The 21,639-nt window shown below is 35.3% G+C and overlaps 1 protein-coding gene across 3 annotated transcripts in view; it reads right to left on the reverse strand.

The window, feature by feature from the left end:
• Positions 1–32: 32 nt before the first annotated feature.
• The window catches only part of LOC110108696 (transcription factor E2FA), a 40,176-nt gene continuing 18,569 nt past the window's right edge, over positions 33–21,639 (reverse strand). The window contains exons 7-15 of one of the 3 annotated variants that reach the window (XM_028695242.1): positions 13,268–13,320; positions 13,146–13,196; positions 12,964–13,012; positions 12,360–12,425; positions 11,177–11,230; positions 10,026–10,102; positions 9,661–9,901; positions 1,787–1,853; positions 33–1,534 (exon numbers count right to left, since the gene is read on the reverse strand). In XM_028695242.1, coding sequence (XP_028551075.1) covers positions 1,488–1,534; positions 1,787–1,853; positions 9,661–9,901; positions 10,026–10,102; positions 11,177–11,230; positions 12,360–12,425; positions 12,964–13,012; positions 13,146–13,196; positions 13,268–13,320 — 705 coding nt within the window. In that variant the 3' untranslated portion in view covers positions 33–1,487. The remainder of the gene's footprint in view (positions 1,535–1,786; positions 1,854–9,660; positions 9,902–10,025; positions 10,103–11,176; positions 11,231–12,359; positions 12,426–12,963; positions 13,013–13,145; positions 13,197–13,267; positions 13,321–21,639) is intronic. The other 2 variants (XM_020839451.2, XM_020839452.2) reach the window with 2 other exon arrangements.

The following is a 21,639-nucleotide window of genomic DNA, read 5'->3' on the forward strand; positions in this document are numbered from 1 at the left end:
GAATGGTGAAGTTTTACAGTGGATCAAAAATGTTTTTTTTTTTGCATTTGATAGCATAGACCTAACATCAGAGCTTTGTTTCTAATTGCGACTGCTAACAGCCCAAGAAAAAACGGATTCACTTGCAGACAATGAAGATACATCATTCTTTACAGACTCAATGGTCTCCCAACTCTATCAAGCCTTCAAAATATCAATGCGCACAAAAATCACAATAATTTCAAAGCCTCTAACTCACTTCTCATTAGCTAGAAAATCAATCTGGCAATTGAATTCCTCCAAAGACGAATCATCACAGGATCTTCACACTGCACAATATGCCAATAGAGAACCAACTAACACAACAAAGGCCGAAACTACAACCCCGAAACGATGTCACAAGCATCTCTCAGCTCAACAGTCACTTTACACCAAAGTCTACAAGAAGCATATTGGAGTGGACACCATCTTCCTGGGCATCCAAGTTACCAAAACTCCCTCTACATGCATCCTTAACTAGGTAACCAAAGATCTTCACTGTGATAACATTTTTGCAATCCCACTGACAAACAATCCTATGTTTTAAGCTCGCATCAAATACATCAAAATCTACTATCATTTTATCAGCGAACACACAATCTAAAGAAATCAGAATATTACACAAACTCCCAAGATCAAACCACAGACGTTCTTACAAAACCTCTTCTATGACCCATTTTTAAACACTTAAGAACAAGCTAATAGTTCAACCTAACTTATCAACTTAAGGGGGAGGTATAGCGACTGCCAAAAAAATCAGAGCAGCCACTTCCATCTCCGCCATCTTAACCGTTGGATCAGAACTGACTTGGCAAACCCTCACCTTACACGTATAAAGCACATCACCACCACCTGACACACAGTATGGCTGTCGTCCATATAAACTAGACTGTTGAGGTAAAATATTATGCAAAATGAAACAGAAACTGTAACGAAACTGAGCCTCGTTCTCTGTTATTTCCTAATTCCAGCACCTTATACTTATCTGTTTTCAGCTTACAGCAGCATATATGCACAAGCAAATTCATTTTCTTCAGTTTCACAAAAAATGTAGTCATCAAAATTTTACAACCAACCAATGATATATTTATCATCTAAATCGTTTTGCATCGAATTTGGCTGTATACAAGGTTATTTGTATAGGCGTGTTATTGATGGAAGATGACTAGTTGAAACCTTTTACAAACTTAGCTAGTAAAAAAATTTTGTGAGTTTATCAGCTGTACATCTCACTCGGCTATCTTTGATCGCCTGCAGTTTCTGCGTTGTATTCACCTTCATCTATGATTGCTTGGTGCTATCAAGTATGGGGTTGTACTATTTGTAATTTTTATTGAAAAGAATGACTTCAAAAATTTTGTTCGGCGGTCCTTTGGTTGGTAGAACTCATGTTCCAGGATTGTTTGCGTCGGGTGAGTCAGCGCCGCTGGATGGTGCCTCAGACCCACTAATCAAAAACTCATCTGGATTCACATCCCATTGTTCAGCTTTGACAAGTTAAAGAGCCAACAGGGGGCTAAATAAGCATAGATAGAAAATTTGTTTAGGATGTTTTGGAACAAAATAAAATAGTAGAATTTACTTTGAGATATAAACAATATATGAATAATCAATTAATTTTATATTAAACTTATCTCAAGGTAAATTCACAAATTTTAAAATTAATCCGGATCAAATTTTAATCTGGAACATAAGAGAAGCGAGATGGATATAAGAGTACAAGAATTGACAAAAGTAAATACAATTGCTAGAATGAATGCGAGGATACAAGGTGAGTTCCACATATCTGTGATGCTGAACCCTGTATCTGAAAGTAACCAGTAGTCTGAATAAGGCTGCAAAAGGCAAGAATGACAGCCAGTTGTTCTTCAGAAATAGTATTTATTTAAAAAAAATACTGTAGACTATATTTGAATTATGCTATACAACTAATAAATGATGGAAGTTCTTACATGCAATGCACATTACTAAAAGAAAATTACATAAAAAAGAACAAACACTTCTGCGGGAATAGCAATATCAATTATATGGGATAAATTTCTCAGTAAGGCCCTCAGGATTAGGTCACCTTACACTTTGGTCGCAAGATGCAAGTCTTATTTCGTGGAACACTTGGTAAATTGCCATTCTATTGGGTTCCTAATAGAAGACCGTCGTAGTTTGGCCATTAAATCCTATGGCATGTTATATCGCCTTACTATCCTATGTTGTCCACCGATTTTACGAACTTCTTGTTAGGAGGTATGGATCAAAATGGAGACAAATTAATGATTAAATATATGTTTCATTCAAAAACTTAAGATATGATAGGATGAATTACTTGGTGTTTCTGCATAACATATTTTTTAAGTATAATTTTAACATCTCCTTGTTGGGACTTATGGATCAAGATGGGGACAAATTAATGATTAAATATATGTTTCACTCAAAAGGTTAAGCATATATGATAGGATGATTTACTTGATGTCTCTACATAACATATTTTTCATCTACTCAATGTAGGACTAAACTCAATACTCTTATGAGCTTGAATATTTTTCCTCGCATGAAAGAGCTCTCCATATTGATTATCACTTCCCCTAAAATGACATTTTCATTTTCCAATATCATCAAGCATCATGTACAAAGAGCCCACTTAACTGCATAGTCATTATAGAAATTGCATATAAGAGCCACAAATCTTATGAATCACTCGATACCAAACGAAATATCGATCCTAATACCAGTCATTAGAGACCAAAGTTTGGCTTGATACATTAGTAGTTAAACTCATTTTAAACCTAAAAATTAAAGTCTATATAAGAGAGCCAACAATTTAGTATTTCTAGTCTAGCATATTTTTCATTTATCTGATATAGGACTATACTAAATACTCTTGCATGCCTTAATAGTTATTCTCTTTGTTCAAATATTTTTTTCTTTACTTCTCTACCAATAAACTTTGGGAATAATAACAACCAAATTCTCACTTAACTCGCTAAAAACCCCACATAAAATTTCCTACGGCTGTACACAAAACAAATTGGACACACAAAAACTAACAATAAATTGCCATGATTTCAACTCAAAATTTTATCAAAATAAGCACAAATTTTAACATACATAGTTTTAGAATAAATATAAATGACCCTTTTATTTTTTAATATAATCAGCTTTTAAATTTTGCTAAAAAATTAGCTATTTTGAATTAGCACCAAATCAAAAATTAAACCTGGTGTCTTGTTTTATTTGCATTAAATATAACCAAAGTATTTCCTTGTGTCTTGTTTTATTTGCACATCCATAAGCTTTTCTATAGGGGATCAAATCTTCCCCCATCAAAATAAGATATCTTCATTTTGACCAAATCATATAAATCATGGTGTTTATATATAGTGCTTGATCTCTTTGTTATTATTTTGTGTTCTCACATAATAGGCACTTCCGCATTAAAATTATAGTTTTTTTTTTCTATCAACTACTATCAAAGCCTGAGATCAATAAGTTTGATGGCTTAAGGAGTTTTGAACTTCAGGGAAAAAAATGATAAGAGATGCTTAAATCCATTAAGGACTTACAAAAGCACTCATGGGACATTCAAATGTATCCACAACTATGACTGAAGAAGATAAGAAAAAGATGGATGAAAAAACACTCTCAACAATCCACTTTATTTAGCAGAAGAGCTCTTAGCAGAGGTTTAGACAAAACAACCACGACGGAATTATAGCTCAAGTCTTTGCGAATGACCAAAAGTATTTGATGAGGACATCAGCAGGAGATTTTGGCACGTCTATCAGAGGAGGCATCATAGATCGACGACTACGATTAAGAATCTTTATTTGTGATGCATTTATGTATTTTCCTATTCATGTTCTAGTTTAACCATTGTACCACTGAGAGGAATTAGTTCGTGTTGTAGCCCAGAGGGCAATTTAGTATTTGTCTTTTGTTCCTTGAGACCAATATATGAAGGCCCTAGCTTTTGTATTAGTTTTGATGATGATTTTGAATGAAATTTCAACACTTGTTACTTCTCTTTATTGTGAGTTCTTGAGAGAAGAGAGACACTTGTTACTTCTCTTTATTGTGAGTTCTTGAGAGAAGAGAGAACCCTAAGAGAGGGCCAAGCAATTCCCGTCAGCAGCCGATAAAATCCGGGCTCGCAATTTGTATCCATTCTTTTCTGCCTCTCCCTTTCCTTCACCCCCATACCGTCGACCACCCACATCATCCTCCCAAATTTCAGCCAAACCTCTCCCCTCCACCCATATCCACCGGCTAAGCCTTCCCAAAGCCCCAAACCGTCGGTCTCCTCCCCTTTTTCCACCCAAGCCGCCGACATACTTCCCAATGAATGGCCGATCCTGAACAAGACCATGGGTTCGTATACGATCAAGGACGAGTAGATGTGTGGGCAAATTTTCGAACTAAGCATAATTAACAATTTAATTATAAGATTAAGCATGACGACGAAAGAATTTAAGACTAGGCAAAGTCGCTCGTTTGAAAGGCGACTTAGGTGCAATCTAGAGGACGACGTGGCAATTGATGTGGCAATCAGAGACTTGAGTCTAAGTCGCCCGTTAAACGGGCGACTTATAAGTCGTCTGTTCATCCGGCGACTTATGCTTAATTAAATGACCTGCTTTACCTTTCCTTTCCCGATCCATTTCTCTCCTTCTTCGGCATTTTGCACAGGTCGCTGCTCCCGTGCTCCGTCGGTTCGTCGCCGGATTTGCTTAGGTAAGGTTTATTTTTTATGCATTTTATGTTAAATAAGTTAAATATATGTTGAGTATTGTGTATTTTGCTTAGAGAAGATGATTTGCAAAGTGTTTTTGTAGTTTTTTTTTGTAAATCTCTACATTTAGGCTTTGAATGAAGATTTGTTTGCGATTAGTATAGATTTCTGCATTTAGGCTTTCAATGTTTTAAAATTTTTGTAGATCTATGATTTAGGGTTAAATTATATACAGATCTGTGAGTTAGTGACAATTTGGGATAGATCTATTAAGCAATGCTCCTTATATGACTATTAAGCAATGCTCCTTATATGACTATTGGAAGTCTTAGAATGAGAAAATAAACTCAAGACATATTGGAAGTGTTTAATACTAAATATATAAAGATAATGAAAATAATAACTATATGACTAATTTGTCTTAGAATGAGAACGCCAATATCTACCACTTTTAAAAATGATAAACTCGAATAGTTATATACGATGAAAAATTCTAAGAATAAATTACTTTGAAACAATTCCGATTTCAAGAAGAATTCTAGTATGAACATAATCGAGTACTTTAGCATTCATAAATTGAATGAGTTATGTAATTTAAAGTTGAGATGTCATGATGAAGATAGTTGCTAGGAGGCCACTTGAGCAAATAAAACCTTGAATGCTAAAATTAAGCAAGGATTCATCTTGACATCTCAACTTTAAATATCCATAAAGAAACGAGGCTTGACTCTCACTTTGGGTTATAGAGTCACTATAAAAACTTACAATATTTAGTTAACTCCAATATCTCATGTAGTTGAGAATGATGATGAAAAAAGCTTTTTAATATAAAAGAAGCTAATATAATTATTCATCAAACAAATAATATTTTTGAAGAGGTAGGGATGATAAATAATTAATATATGCATATGATGATAGATTGATTTGGAATTGTGAGCACAAAATATGTGAGTCAAAATAAAATTACTTGCAATGCATGAATTACAGCAGTTTTTCATTATGATATTCTTGTGTTAATATTATGATTTAGAGATAATATAAATTAAAATAAATCTATATGAAGAATTTGCTATTGTTATTTTTTTTTAGTGGCACGTACGAGCAGAATAATGAGTGGACGTGGTGCAACTTTCATGCTCCTATATGGAGGCGAGTTACAAGTTGATGACAAATTTACACCAAGTTATTATGAGGGTAGGAATCGTCCCTTACATGTGCCAAGAAATATAAACTTAGAGCAGCTTAAGTTAAGGATACTTAAAGCACTTAAGTATGATCCTGCAAAGTTTTCTGTGAACTTAGTTTGTCGAGTGCCTGTGGGAAACGAGTTTGCCACTTCACATGTTGAAGATGACGATGTTTGTGAAGTTTTATTATGTCAGGATGAAACAGAATTTCTCATCCTGTATGTTAATTCAGAGGGATTTTTTCCTTGGTACTGAACAAGCTTTGCAACAACACTTCAATGGTTCAAATGATACACAACAACAGAGGGAAATAAACACAGTGGCAGAGCTTTGTCGTGGTTTGCGTAGCCAGTTGTATATTCAAGATCAATGATATTTTGAGGATAGAAGTGAGCATGATACACCATTTTCCATGACCCAGGAACCTCCTCAGCATTACAGTGGATATGCTGGACCCTCCTCTTATCCTGATCAAGGGCCATCTACAGACCTCTTCAGTAGCCAAGTGCCAGCGGATTTGGATGCATACCTTACCCCGGATTTTGTACCGAGCTCCATTCATAGAGATGACATAGCTGAGGCAGAAGTTGCTGAGGAGGAACATCACATGCTACGTCAAAGGCCACGACGACCTCCACAACATTACACTCCAGGCACTGATGCATTGCCACAGTGGTCACGTAGGCGACGCTAGTTCATCCTTTTATGTATTTCAGTATGCTTATGTTATGGATTATTTGATTTCAATATGCTTATGTTATGGATCATTTCAATTATTAGCATTTTATTTAAAAGTCTTTTTTAACCTGCCTAGTACCTGAGCCAATTTACAAATTTTGCAAATATTCATAATGAAACACTCATTACATAATTGTTGCAAATCACTTAAAAATATGATTCTTAATATTTCTTTAGAATAAAAAAAATTTGATTTGTGCTTCAAGGACTACAAAACAGGAAAACCTTCAATAGGAAGAATGTTCGTTTTTTTGTTTTCATTATCCATAAAATGAATCTCATATATTAATTAACATTACAATCAGTTAACTTGTAGAACTTTTTTTTTATTAAATTTTTTTTTTTTAGTTCTAGCGTAAGTCACCCATTTAACGGGCGACTTTCAAGTCGTATTTTATTCAGGCGACTTATTAATATAAGCATTTATTTGCCAACTCAGCATAACGGCTATAATCCTAGTCAGCATAAGTCGCCGTTTAAACTAGCGACTTTGCCTATATTTAAATTTTTTTTAAAACATGCTTAAATTGTTAATACAATTTATAATCATGCTTATTCTTAAAATTTTCCCATCCTAGATGTGTTGAGATCACTCTTCTTCGATTTCAACTTGGAGATCGACCACACCGTCGAAGACTATGTCGATCGGATTCTCTTCACTTTGATGACTGCCATCGACGAGCACCAAACCTCCGGAAAGTGATAAGTTCTCCAACATCCACCAACTTCTTCCCCTCCTGAAAAGTTTTCATTGGCAATACTATAGGCATCTTCTGTCTTTTGGTAACGTCATTAAGTTTGTTGAAATTATTCTTCCGTTAAATAGCCCTCAAGAGTGTGAGTGAGGGGAACTCAAGGTGAATTTTCTAATTGCTAATTGAAGGATTTCTATTACTTGCGTATCTAGCTTTATTATAATTTTGTTGTTATTTTAAATTGCCCTTCTAATCTGGTTTGTAACCACATGCCAAAGCAAAACAACAACTAAGAAATCCTAGAATCTAATCTTATGAAACATTAATTTTAAAATTGACAAGCTTAATAATTTTTATTAAATTCATGCAATTCCTATTTGTTTCACATCAGTATTGCTAACAAAATTTATCAAAAGCAAAGTTTATATGTACAATATATGCAAGAATGTAACCCCATTAAATCATATCTTGATGAGTTTAATTGCATTGTTAAAAAATTGAGAAATATTGATGCGATGGTTGAAGATGAAGAATTTTTTTAACTTGTGTGATCTGTAATTCTTTGTGCCATTAAATTGTAAGATATAGATGGGATCAATTTAGAGAATATGTTAAGAATCCACTTCATCTTTAATATATGATTTTTAAACTTGAGGGTATTGGAGATGTGAAGCAATATGAGGAGATTGTTGATTAAAGGGAGAATTTTATTTGATAAATGGTCTACCTCTCTAATCATGGGAGAAGAAAATCTCATTTAGGATATAAAAAAATGACTTATTTTTATTTTAAAAAGAAAGAAAAATTAAAATACATTATCAAGTTTTCAAAAAGGAAGGAACATCGTGTAGGGATCATAAGTCAGCAAACAATTAGATTATGCTATTTTTGTATGTGCTAGGATGTGTCCTCATAAAAAAATAATTTTTCACTTTAAGACATATTCCAGCAGTTATGCTTAACTGAGAAGCAATGTATTTATGCTTAACTGAGAAACAATTTACTGTGCCCGGCATAATTTGAAGCTGTGAAGTTAGGTGCATGGTGTTATGACTAAACATTAATAAGATGTGTTATGACTAAACATTAATAGGAACCAAGCATACACTAAACCTTACTAAGAATTTGATATTTTTGAATGCTCTTAATAAAAAAATATTCAAATACTAGGGAGATATTGAGGTCCATAAAATTTGCAAGTATGCATTACTTGTCATGAAAACAAAGATAAATGGTGGACTATATGTCTTACAAGATGTAACTTTGAGTGCAACTGCTTAAATTTCATCATCAATATTGGAGCATAGTGATTTAAGAAAACAAAAATAATTTAGTTGATTGATTGCAAGTCCGTTTTGAAACAAAAATTTACAAGTATGCATTACTTGTCATGAAAACAAAGATAATTGGATTATATGTGTTACAAGATGTAACTTTAAGTGGAACTGCTTAAATTTCATCATGAATATTGGAGCAAAGCGATTTGAGAAAACAAAATTAATTTTGTTGATTGATTGCAAGTCAGATTTTAACGCAAAGAATGATACAAAAGTTGAGAGGTAAATCATTGGAGATGTTTAAGAATTGATCTCATATTAAACAACCTATCCTAATGAATAAAATTGTGAGGGTACAAGGGACAGACACAATTTAGGTATTAGTGGATGCATTTTAATGTGTAACATAGTGCTTAAGAAGTTTCTCATCGGATTAAGTCCAAGCATCATTTGGTCTTGTTGAAGTTGTTTAGAGTTTAGCCCTTAGGGCATTGGGAGATTGAGGAGCTTGAATTGGAGAGAGGTCAAATTAAATGAGATCCAAAGCATATTACCAGATTATTGAGTGGGGTTGTTAATTTTTGCCTCCATAAAATTGTCAACAGAAGTAACAAAAATTAAACTAGTTAATTTTATGATAATCGAATGAATAAAAATTATCATTTTGTTTTTGGATAAAATTATATTTAAAAGTTTGTTATAAAATATGTTATTTTGGATTAGCTGCAAACGAAAATTTAAACCTTATTTAGATTTAAATTCACCCTCTTAAACTCTTATAAATAGGAAAGTAATAGGCAAAACCAAAATATAACAAAATACTCAGGCTTGGTGCACGTGCATTAGAATTAGAATACTTGAATATGTTTGAGGTTTGGCTTTCGTAAGAAATTATGAGTGGATGCTTACGAATAAATGTAGAGAAAAAAAAAAAGTAGGGAAAGTCAAACAACGCATATGTGAGAAAGGAATATTACATCTAGCTGATAGTTGCCTCTTAAAAAATAAGGGACAGCACTTACATTTGCATCAGGAGGAACAACCTTCATCATGCCATCCGTGAAATCCTGTGTTGCATTTGAATCTGCGTTAATTCTCCAGGAGTCATGGTCCTCATGGACCTGAAGCTCCAATTCATTGCCTTTGCTATGGTCAGTCAATGTTGGAGCATCTGGATGCTCGTTGCAGCCAGATGATGATGTGCAAGGGAGATTTGATGATGTATCAACACTAATTAACTCCTCAAATGTGCCCTCAAATTTACTTAGAACATATATCAAAAATGGACCAAAATGCATCAGCAACATGAGCATAAATGAGAGATATCACCATCCAAATTTCTTGCTGAAGTTACAGAAGTTTAAATTAGTGGCAAGACAGCTGTTACCTGACAAGGTAAACATCTATTTGACCCATGGTGCTTCTAAGTACCATTGTATACCTCCTCTGGGGATTCTCACCAGCCTACATGTATATAATACCCAAAATTTTGTCAAAAAGGTAAGCATAAAAATTTGCCCCAAAATTTATCCCATTTTATCATACCTCCATAAAACATCAAATATATTTTCATTAAATTTTATTTTTAATTTTGAGCATTTTGATATATAGAAGTATACCTAAATTACAAGCCTATATATATATATATATATATAAACTAAAGTATTTAATTAAAGGCTAATTAATTTTATATGACTGCAGCATTCAATTCACCCACTACAGTTTCTACTAATCCCGGCATGCAAGGGTGGATGACTGAGTGCGGGGATCATGCTGCTCAGGTAGCTGGGAGGGTCTAGTTGAATGTAATAGTGAAATATTAATCATGTTATAAAATATAAGTTTAAGCCTTGCATTCCATTCCTCCTCCCACCCGTCACTTTGTTTTCCGTAGTCGGAAGAAGGCCGCAAGCAAGAGGCGAGGAGGCAAAGGCTGTTACAGGGAAAAATTCTGAAAAAAATGTAAGGTAGAGAAGGGAAGGAAGGGAAGACAGGAAGGAGTGCAGGAAGAGGGAAAAAATTTGAGTTGAATGAGCAATTCAATTGAGGTAAACCTTTTAAGATCTTTTTCTCAGAACCTGATTTTTATTAGAATTCATATACAAATGGCAAAATTGATGCTTTAAGTTGTTTACAAGAGAAAAAGAAGTTGGGGTATATTAGGAGAACAAACTCATCCTCCTACCCTAGAGAATGAGGTGAGATACCCAATTTGTCGTATACGAAATGAAAAAAATTTACATTAGCGTGGTAATATTATTCCACATTTCAATCGTATTATGAGTTTATGATTACTTGTTCACTTGATTTAATTATTTGTTAATTTGGGTTATTTAATATACAATATATGCTGCAATATGATACATATATGTATGTTATGAACATCTGAATGTTAATAAGATGGTTAATGAGAAAAATCATATTATGGGGAATAGACTCGCACAAGTAAAGGCGAAAGACCTGATGAAGTAAGTCTTAGGGACCGTATAGAAGGTGCCCAACATTCTCTCTTCTAAAAGTTAAAAAATCAAATCTAACCTTGAATGGGAGAGCTGCAAGTATGCAAAAACTTATAGTCGTCATATGACTTATCTGAAATATCGAAAAATAAATAAAATAAGAAATATGTGGAAAGTTAAAAGAATAAATTTAATGAATTGCACGGTTATATGTATTGATTATTTATACAGCTTATGATTCTTTCAGTGATTCAAATGTCATTTATAATTGAATATAAAATATTAATTCTTATTGCTTGTACTATGATTGTGTATTTCATTGAGCTTTTAGCTCATTAACAGTGGTTATACTGTATGGACAAGGAAAGGAACAAGCATTAGTGTACATAAGTTTGGGTGACTGCATTTACATACATAAGTTTTGTATATACATAGAAGTCAAAGCAGTAAGATATACAATACGATTTTTGGGTATGTAAACTTTATTTGAAAGATTAGTAAAGCTCTATATTTTATTTGATGTGTTGTGAATACGCTTCCAAATATGAACTATGTAGATAAATTGTTAAAATTGAAAATTTTATTGTATTGGGATAGTCTCGATAGATTGTTCTGTACTCACTCGATCCTGACAGAAGTAACTCAGTTTCAGTGATTCAAATATCATTTATAATTGAATATAAAATATTAATTCTTATTTCTTGTACTATGATTATTTCATTGAGCTTTTAGGCCATTAACAGTGGTTGTACTGTATGGACAAGGAAAGGAGCAAGCATTAGTGTACATAAGTTTGGGTGACTGCATTTATCTACATTAGTTTTGGGTATACATGGAAGTCAAAGCAGTAAGATAAACAATAAGATTTTTAGGTATGTAAACTTTATTTGAAAGTTTAGTAAAGCATTATATTTTATTTGATGTGTTGTGAATACGCTTCCAAATATGAACTATGTAGATAAATTGTTAAAATTGAAAATTTTATTGTATTGGGATAGTCTCGATAGATTGTTCTGTACTCACTCGATCCTGACAGAAGTAACTCAGGATGGGTGTTAGTAAGATATATGTCTATTTAGATTCGCCTTATCTGTTACACTCCAGATTGTCTGAAGTGGGTTACACTCCAGATTGTCTGAAGTGGATCAAAATGGGATGTGACAACATATGCATCAAGTTTAGAAACCATGACGTAAAACATACAGAGAGCAGAAAACAGTGGGAACAAAGTAACTGTAACTCCAATATGGCTTCACGCCTACCTCATCAGGATCTGGGACTTCCAAGGTTGTACCATGTGGGGCCTTTATTGCAATCAGTGTTTGATTCTGTAAAAGAAAGAGGAAAAATAATTAATATGGAAGACTTGACATCGACAACAATTAAGTATCTTAGACTTCGTTTGATTCGGTTTATGCTTATATAAAAAGGAGTTTTAGAAAATGAGGTTGAGAAAAAGCCGTTCAATAAAATGGAGTTTCAATAATGAGATATATTTGACTAATATTTTTAAAAGTGCTTATTAATACTTGAAAGTAATTTTAAATTGTTTGTTTAGGAGTTCTGCTTTTGAGATTTTATTATTTAATACTTGAAAATAATTTTAAATCAGTAAGTAACTTCCGAAAATCTGTTTTGTGGCCGAAGAAGCAGATACGAAAAGAATTTTGTAACCGCTGAAAAAACGATGTTTATTAAAAAGGAATTATTGTTAAGCTTTGATTCCAAACAGTAAATACTAATTGATTTCGGAGTATTCAAAGGGAAACGGAGAAAAAAAGCATTATCAAACGAGGCCTTAATGTCAAACATTGTTAAGCATATTAACAGACAAGTAATAACAATATTTTATACAACAACGCAGACCTGAAAGCATGGTAGCTGCTTGATATCCTCTTCAGTCACATAAAGCCATCTGCAAGAGTTAAATAGATATAAAATGTAGTATCAATGAAATATACAATTAACTAACGAAATTTCCACACAAAGAATAAGTCATGCATAGTGCATCCAATTGCATGATATTGGGCATTTGTTGGAGTACTTACTTTGAACTGTTTTCATCTTCACTTAGTTCCCTAATCCGTTCTCTCATTTCACTGCAAAAACCTTCAAAATCAGGCAAAACAAAAACCATCTATTGATGTTCGTGATATAATTAATAACATACTTGATCTGAACATCCAGATTACACTCCTGCAATGCAAGATTCTCAACCTCAGCCTGAAGAGAAGGAATGTGAATAAAGTAAAATTAGACTGTCTAAACAGCTTTAAAAACGCTAAATACGCTAAATTACAGATAAATAAGTTTAAGCCAAAAAAGACAAAAAAAGTACACGCTCATTTGACAAAAGAATTGTCTTACACAAAATAATGTCAATTTACAAATCAATAACCAACTGCTATTTAAAATAACATCAACCAAATCTTAAAAAGCACATCAATTTTCATTCTCAATGATACTATCAATGTATATCATTGGAAATCAATATCCATGATCCATGGCTATATCAGCTCCTTGCACGCAACCTCATCGATCCATGTAAATGCCATCTCATCAATCCATGTGCACTAATATATTGTGATTAATTTTATAACTAAATTTCAACTCATGATTTTATATACATCTTATTTTGTAATTTTCCTTGGGTTGTATAAATATGGATTAGATAATGGAATAAAATTCAAGCAATTCAAATATCAATCCTTATTTCTTGCTACCAAAGCTTATTTCTTATCGTTTGAAATGGTATTAAAGACCTAATACTATGTTCAGTTCCTCTTTGTTCGCTCCGCAAACTTGAGAAGATCCATAAGGACTCCTTCATTCGACTCATTCCCAAATCTCTAATAGAACGTGTCACAACCCAACCCGATATGACCTATGATGCACAGACAATACGGCGACACGGATACGACACGACACAGACACGGGACACGGGTTGGACACATTATTATAGTTTTTATATTTAAAAAATAGTGTATAAAAATTAAATAAGTATAATTTTAAAAATAATTTGAAAATAATAAGCCATTTAACTAGAATTTATGCTAAAATGATTAGTATTAGGATGTCGAGAGTCAGGCGTCGATGCCGTTTATCAGTCACCGAGAGAGGAGATGAAAATACCTTCACTGCAAAAAAGAAATGAAAATGAGAATATTCGATGATTGGGTATTAAGTGCAGACGTTGATTTGATATTGTGGATAGGATATAAGAATTTTATTTTAAATCCCGCCAAATACAAGAAATTATATATAAAAAAATTCATAAAATATATAAGATACGCATGCCGGACATGCGTGTCCAATTTGTATTTAATATTTATTAATCTGACACATTTTCGGCGTGTCCGACGCGTGTCGGAGGAGTGTCGGGCGAGTGTCATGTCGGACATGGTGTCGGACACTGCACGCCTCTTTGAGGAGAAGTGTCGATGCATCATAAGAATGACACAACCCAACTACACAAGTCATACCGTGTCAGATCGTGGCAAGAAACAGAAACTGACCCAATTAGATACAATCACCTTCGGCATACCGTCCAATCTGATTATTGTGGGCTCCAAAAATTCGGCCCCGGTCTCCGCCCGCGACTGTTGCTTTTTTTTTGCGAGGGAGTTTTAACGGAATTAAGTTCTTGGGTAAATTTTGGGAAGGCAAATGGGTTTGTAGATAAGACACTACCCAGAGATTTCGCCCTCATTTTGCGAGGACTTTATGATATGAGTTCTGGTTTCCTATATACGCAAGCCCCTATAGTTAATTACCCCTCCCGATAACGAGAGAAAACTTTCGATTAAGGCTAGTCGTCAATCAGATACGTAGAATATACGTGTTATCTGGCATATAATATCAGCATTGGACTTGGAAATTAGAAGTTTGAAGGTTTTATATTTAAAATTGGAAATTTCACCATCTTGCACTTAAAGCGAATGGTGGTGGGATGGATGATGGACCCGATCAAGATCCCATTGTTCCGTCGTCCCGGGCCATAATTATGGTCCCTGGTCTACTTAGTAAGAGGAGGTAGTCGACCCAACCTGACAGAAGGATCCTTGTCGGCAGCCATGGGTTGCTTCGTCCAAAGGTACCTTATAGACCTGGGGTGAATAATTATCTAAGGGGACAAATTTAAATCCACCTTAGCTAACAGAGGGCTTTTTGCCCTATCGATTATATCATATTGATTCATATCTCAAGGATTTGAGGCCAATAAGGAGCGTATTGGCTCTGGCCATAACAGGTATTTCGTGGTGTCTTTTGGCGGCAAAACCACTCAGTTCAAAGGGCCCGTGTCATAACCGTTTATCCTGCGGTGCCATTTGGCAGCAAAACCACCGGTTAAAAGACACGTATCACGTCTTTACTGACATGAGATTATTTGAGAATGGATCCTAGTGATATTTTCGACTAGGCATTTGGCTCTATATGAGCTGAAGTTATATTTTAATTTGTCCACCTCGACAAACTGTTGCAGAGGGTGGATGAATTTTACTTTAAGTGATTGACGGTTTGATTTTAATTTTAAATATTTTGAATTTTGATGATTTTGGGATTTTTAGATTTTTGTATTTTGGTGGAGCCGGAAAGACATTTGAAATTATTTGTGAACCCCTCTGGTTAAGATAAACATTCAATACAGTCATCATCGAGGTGACTTTGAGGTCATTTACACTTGAAAATATTTATATTTTGTAGATGAACCATGTCCACTCTGTTGAGCTGTCAACATAGGATCGGGTTTCTTAGGTTTCGTGTCTTTATTTGTGAACTTTCTTTGTTAAAGGCCTTGAAGGCCTAATATGAATGTATAAAATAAATATTTCGGTGGACTTCAAGACCACATGTTTATCCGATGATTTAAACACTGTCTACTCTTACTAACCTGCTTAGGAGGATCGGGTTTTGTAGGATTTATGCCTTTATTGGTGAATTCTCTTAATTATAGGCATTGAAGGCCTAATATGAACGTATTAAAATAAATACAACGGTCGCCACAACCTTATATTTGTTTGAAGGTTCAAATCCTGTAGACTCCTATTGATCCGTATAAAAGGATCGAGTTTGAACTTGAATTCACTTATTGACCCGCACAACATTCCTAGGCGTCTATGATGCATCGACATTTCTCCTCAAAGAGCCGTGCAGTGTCCGACACCGTGTCCAACACGACACTCGTCTGACACTCCTCCGACACGTGTAGGACACACTGAAAACGTGTCCAATTAAAAAAATATTAAAAACAAATTGGACACGCGTGTCCGACACGCGTATCTTAAATATTTTATAATTTTTTTAAAATATAATTTCTTATATTTGGCGAGATTTAAACTGAATTTCTTATTTCCTATCCACAACACCAAATCAACGTCTGCATTTAATACCCATTCATCGAATATTCTCATTTTCATTTCTCTTTGACAGTGAAGGTATTTTCATCTCCTCTCTTTTTGCACAATTATAAATATTTCTCTTGTTGAACTAGAGTTGAAAGCAATGATATTCAATGATGATGATATTGAAGGCAAAAAATAAACCTCTAAAGCTAATCATAGTAGTTGAAGCTTGAATGCTTGATGTTGTAGTAAGTGATTATTTGCTTATATTTTTGTGGTTGTACTAGATATTTTGTACTAAATATTTTATATTATAAGCTAGACAAGTTATCATGTCATTCATTTATTATTGTTTGTCATTTTTAATATGATATATATATATGTATTGTCGTGTCCGCGTCGTACCCGTGTCCTATATTTTCAAAAAAAATCGCGTCCCGCGTTTGTGTCGTGTCATGTCCGTGTCGCCGTGTCCATGTTTGTGCATCATAGCTAGGCGTCACGTGTGTATTTATAACACGCTCGCCGGGGCCCATGCAGCTGTTTGAGAATTTCATTGATTGGACATACCCCTCGTGTACCTATGTGTATATAAACTAAGGTGTATGTGCAGGTACTTTGAAATATTTTAGTTGTGCAGATAATTGCTATTTGAGTGCCCACAACTTTTTATTTAAAAACTCATACAAGCCTTTTGTTCGCTAATATGAGTGTTGCGGATCTGGTGGCGGTGTTATCTGGATGTCCCGATGCATCTTATCATCTTGATGTTGACTCCCCTTTCTCGTTCAACGGGATGTCTTTCTAGACTTTGAAATTAGTGACCGCAGCTTTGAAGGGAACTTTCAAGCTCTTTAATGTCGTAGACTTGTTACTTCCGATGTTTGTGGACATCAAAATTATTTTCTTCTTAAGTATAGGACTAAGAAAAAACTTTGGAACACCATAAAGTTTAGTTCTAATTTGCTCAAACATCCCTTTCCGTTCTGCTAGGGGTGTCCTTTTTTTGTACATCGAGTTGTCTTCGTACCCGACATATTTTGCAGCATCACAATCACCGCTGTTATAGGTGATACTTATACTTGTGTCCACAAGGGTTCGTCGTGTTTACGATATGCCCATTGTTGTTATCCACAAGCGGCTCGTGTGTATTTGCAGGGACCCGCTGTATCCACTACGACCTCCTGGAGATATTCGTAGAAGAGCTATTGTTCCTGCATCATATCCAACTTTTACCAATCTCAGGTGATTTTTGATGATTGTATTTGTTTATAGTTGCTCATTTTGGTAATCATTTATCATCTGTATGCCTTGGAATCTTTATTCATCAACTGCCAATGTCACCCTCTCAATCTACAGGGTAGCTATTGCTTGTGTGGTGGGTCTTTGATTGTTGCATGTTGCATGTGGGTAGTACTCGTGCGCTTTGCAACTGTCTGTTGTTACTTACAAGTACAGTGCATTGACTTTGTAAGGACTGTTGTAGGAGTCTGGTATATTCATCAGTATCATCCACTATGTATTTTGTCTCATACGTTCATAAGTTTTGATAATTGAGATTTTGATGTAGGCAAAGGGGGGGTCAACACAATTCTATGGAGCCTTGGCTGATTTCGGTTTTGAGCATAGTTGTTGAAATTTTAGTGGTGCAAGCTCATTAATATCATGTGGAGTTGTAGCTCATTATGAGCTGATGTTTAGCTCTAAATTCATTATGAGGTATAAGAAATTAGGTGTGTGGAACTTGTCTCTTCCTCTTCCTTTGCCTCTTGAGCTGCTGCATTATTTTTCCCTCTTTAGGCTGTTGGAACCGTGGCCTTCATGGTGCTTTAATGGTGGCTGTTGGTTTCTTGTGCTTGGCTGTTGGAACCGAAATTCCCTCCTTGGATTTGCTGTGCCGTTTGGGGTTTCACTGTGCTGGAACCGTGGCCACCTTTTGGAGATTTGAGGTGCCGGTTGGAATTTCTGAACCTGTGCTGAAACCGTAGCTTTTTTCCTGGCTGAAACCGTGGCTTTTGCTGGCTGGTTTCGTGGCTTTTTTCTGCCTTTTTAGCTGCTGTTTTGGGCTGTTTGGCTTCTGATTTTGAACAGCCAGCTGGCCCTCATTGATGGCTTTTTGTGGGCTGCTGTTTGGGAGGATTTCCATGGGTCTTTCCACTGTTTTCAATGCAATTTTCCTGCAGAATTTGTGTTGTCTTTTGGTCTTCTATTTGGTGACTTATGGCCTTCTATATTCTTATTTTAATGAGATTAATTAGTGGTTTTAAAGGGCTGTTTGGCTGCCCTCTTTGATCTTATAAGTAGGAGTTGTTTTGGAAATGTAAAAGAGAGAATGATGTGAGTTATTTTTGGGATAAAACCTGAGTGGTTTTTGGCTTTAGAAATCCTGCGGGCTCTTTCTAAGCTTCTTCCCCTCCTCCTCCGGAAATCCTGCGGGCTCTTTCCAATCTTCGTCTCGTCTCCTAATCTCTTTCTTCTCTCCATAGTATCCATTCCATTGTATCCTTCTTCTCAAGTGAAGCAATTTTAGGGTGTCATTTTGTTTGTGTCAAAGTTTGAAGCGTCCAAATTGTAAGTGTCTTGTAAGTGTCATTTGAGTCAAAAGTTTGTAAGTCATTTTTATTATATAAAGTTGTGTTTTATAGTATTTGTGTTCTTTTAAGTATTTTATGTCTTTCTATCATCCTAGAAAGAGTATTTCTTTTTTGTGATAAAAAATTTGGGTCCCTCTCCCAAATTTTTGATTGCATCAGATTTGTTTTGATTGTTCAGATACTGTGAATGGATTACTGTTCATTGCTTGTATGCATCAAGGTCCTATTCGCCACGAGTCCCCTGCTGTTTGTTTGTATTTGTTCGAATGTATTGTTATTTAGCATTTGAATTTAGACTTTGATTGTGCATTTTAGGACTTGGGATTCCACTTCTTGTAGTTCAGTTCAAATTTAAGTTCCCTGTTCTTCGTGCAAGTCCTTTGCACATTTAGTTCAAGTTTTATGCATTCGTGTCCAAGTACGAGTCCTCCGTATTGTTGCTCAAGTGAGGTCTTTATATTGTTTAAGTCTTGTGAACTTAAGTGAAAATTTCGGCAGCATCCCAACATATCCCCCGTTTGGGAGAAATGTAGGGGAGCTAGGCCTTCCCACCACGCTACTCGAGCGTGTATGGTAGGTGTCCTTAGACACTGCGGTGTTGACCTCATTTTTGTATGAGGTCACTTTTAACTCCTCCCTGAGTTTAAGATCCTAGGATCTTCCTAATTCCTAGCCCTTAGGCCCAATCCAGATCTTAATTCAATTCAAACCCATAACCCTTAGGCTAAGGACTCAGGTTCTGAAGCCCTTTCTAGGTGATTTTTCCATCACCTCGAAACCCAGTCAATTGGCATCTGATTCAGAGTCTGTCAATTACATATTGATGTGACATGTCTCTAGTGTCAACCCTCCAAATTTGAGATCATTTGGAGGGCTCTAACCCCATAAACTTAATCCAATTCCAAAGGTTGCAAAATCTTCAAATATTTACAATCAATGCCACTGGACCTTTCACCTAGTGGAATTTGACTTTGGAGCCCCCTCCAAATCTTTTGATCACTCCTAATACCTTGATATTGACTTGTTAACCAATAATGCACATCTTTTCATATTCAATTTGACCCATAATTGACTTGAGACCAAAATGACCAAAATGCCCTTAAAGGGGAATTTTTGGACTTTTGGCCTAAACTCAACTTAATTTGACTTATCAACCTTTGAAATCTTCTCCAAATGTCATTCCAATGGATCCTAAATGACTTTAGGAACACATTGAATCCAAACTTACTCTTTGGTTTGACCTAGTTGACCAAGTCAACCATGGTTGACCAAAATGCCCTTAATGGATTTAAACATCCATTTTCAACCCAAATGACCAATCCAATGCATGAAATCTCTTCTATTGACCTCAAAATACCCATTTGAATTTATTCAACCTAAACCCAACCAATGGTCTAACCAAGTTGACTAAGTCAACTATGGTTGACCGAATCAACCCTTTAACACAACACTTCCCAATTTTAACCATTCAAGCTATTTTGAATCAATTCAACCCATCAAAATTGGTCAAATATACACCCTTGACATATCCGAAATTCATCTAAGTTAAACTTTTTTGAGTTGACTTGGTCAACCCATTTGAAGAGGTCAAACCCTTCAAATATCATGCATTTGCTCTCAATTCTAAACCCTTGACTTCAAATTTCTTGGCATGATGTCTTGTAGTACTCTTGACCTCCCTCATGCACATCCTAGTCACCACTGACTGATCAACAAGTCAATGGATCAAAAATAACCTTTGTAATGAGACCATGACTTGGCCACCTCATCATCCCATAAAACAAACCTTTTCTCCAAGCCAAAATCTCCTTTTGGCTAATGGAAATCAGCTTTTTCCCTCCCTAATTGATCCCTAATCTAGCTCTACTAACCATGCCATGGCTTGGTTTAGCTAAATGAGGAAAAAGGAGTGTGGCCCCCTCTCTTGGCTCAAGGCAAACTTCCTTCAAACCACCAGCCTTTCCTTGATTTGGGCTGCTCATGGGACACATGTCACTCATCTAATCATTTCCTAATTGAATCCTAGCCATCTAATTCAAAAACAAGGGCTTAAGGTGAGAGAACTTGTTCTAACCTATGAGTATGCTCATTTTGACCTAAGTCCCAAAACTCCAGCAGCCCTCAACCTTCCAAGAGCTCCTCCCACACATTCCAACACTCCTCAAGGCCTTCCCAAGATTTTCCCAACCATTTTCAAGCCTCAAATCACTATTTTAGTGAGGAGAGAGTGTTCTAGAGAGAGAAAGAGGAGTTTCGATTACAACTTTCGATCCGACGAGATCCAGCTCTTGGTGTCTTCATCAAAGTTGTAGATAATCACTGCAGCTTTCAAACGAGCCCAAGATCGCAAAAATCCGACGGTTGGATAGTAAGTTATACTCATTCAAAGTTTAAATTTCAATTTGAAACTGTAGCGATTTTACAATGAATGGAGCCTCCAAACTCCAGGCATTGCAAGATCATATTGCCCTTTAGCTACAGTTCAAATTTCGTGCAATTTCGTCAAGTATTTTGGAAGATATGGGCGTTTGAATGTTTTTGAACTATTTTGACTCTAGCTCAACCAGAGCCGTCCGATCGCGCCCCAGAATCGGCCACGTCGCCCC

This window comes from Dendrobium catenatum, unplaced genomic scaffold (assembly GCF_001605985.2).
Source record: "Dendrobium catenatum unplaced genomic scaffold, ASM160598v2 fragScaff_scaffold_621, whole genome shotgun sequence".
NCBI lineage: Eukaryota > Viridiplantae > Streptophyta > Magnoliopsida > Asparagales > Orchidaceae > Dendrobium > Dendrobium catenatum.